Source organism: Echinops telfairi, unplaced genomic scaffold (assembly GCF_000313985.2).
Source record: "Echinops telfairi isolate 266 unplaced genomic scaffold, ASM31398v2 ScPeMD7_7469;HRSCAF=8507_1, whole genome shotgun sequence".
NCBI classification, from domain to species: domain Eukaryota; kingdom Metazoa; phylum Chordata; class Mammalia; order Afrosoricida; family Tenrecidae; genus Echinops; species Echinops telfairi.
The window spans coordinates 74,839,003-74,839,935 of record NW_022111373.1 but is presented as its reverse complement, the minus strand read 5'-3'; the positions used below and the strand labels follow the sequence as shown (position 1 = coordinate 74,839,935).

The following is a 933-nucleotide window of genomic DNA, read 5'->3' as shown; positions in this document are numbered from 1 at the left end:
CGCGGCGCGCCGAGCCGAGCCGCCCGGAGACCGCCCCAGCCTCCTGCAAGCCGCCGCGCGCCGCGCCGCTCGGACCGCGCCGAGACTCCGCGGGACAATGGGAGCGCCGCTGCTGCTGCTGGCCGCCGTCGGACTCGGTCTGTGCGGGCCGCTGCTGTCGCTCCGCGTGCGGACTTCCCTGCCAGGTGAGAGCTGCCCAGGTTTTCTGCCCTCTCTGGCCTCATGGCCCCCCGGGGGGCCTCCGCGGGCCTGGGTCGCCCGGGAGGACAGGGGGGAGGCGGAAAGAGGACAGCTTGGGTTGAACTTGCCTTTGGTCGAACTGACTGGGTACAGCTTAGGTCTTCACCTAGAGAGGGGGTGCCTCTGACCGCACTCCCGCCTCAGTTTACCCTGAGAGCCAAACCGCTATTTGAGTTGAGACCAGAGGCTCCCTTCCCCAGTTGCTGTCTTTGCGGGGCACGCCCATCTCCCCGCGAGTTCGCCCCCGAGGTCTAGGGTTTGAAGGATGCCGCGGGCCTGGGGCCCAGGGTTGGGTATGCAGGAGGAGGCGTCTGGTTGGGGGCTGCAGCCTCCCCCCTGCGTTAGTTAATCGCGTGGCCTGTTTGCCTGATAGCCCAGGACAATGCCACAAAGAAGGGCGGTCTCACATCGCTCCACCAGTAAACATTCGGTCCTTAGATATTCTAACAGAAGAAACGACCCCCGCCCCACACACGACTTTTGTTTGGTTGGTTTTAGTGGAGAGAAACGTTTAGTCCTTTGGAACATTTGATAGAAAATAATTAGCAGGCGGCCCCGGCATGGGCCTTGTACGCGGTGTGTGTGTGTGGATGAGGCAGGTGGTGGTGGTGGCAGGGAGTGTGTGTGTGTGTGTGTGTGTGTGTGTGCCACAAACAAATTTCCTTGATGGGGCAGGTGGTGAGGAAAAGCTCA

At 62.5% G+C, this 933-nt stretch overlaps 1 protein-coding gene across 1 annotated transcript in view; it reads left to right on the top strand.

Moving 5' to 3' along the window:
* Window positions 1–97: 97 nt before the first annotated feature.
* Window positions 98–933, top strand: part of F2R (coagulation factor II thrombin receptor) — a 27,155-nt gene continuing 26,319 nt past the window's right edge. Inside the window, exon 1 of the mRNA XM_045285217.1 lies at window positions 98–185. Coding sequence (XP_045141152.1) covers window positions 98–185 — 88 coding nt within the window. The remainder of the gene's footprint in view (window positions 186–933) is intronic.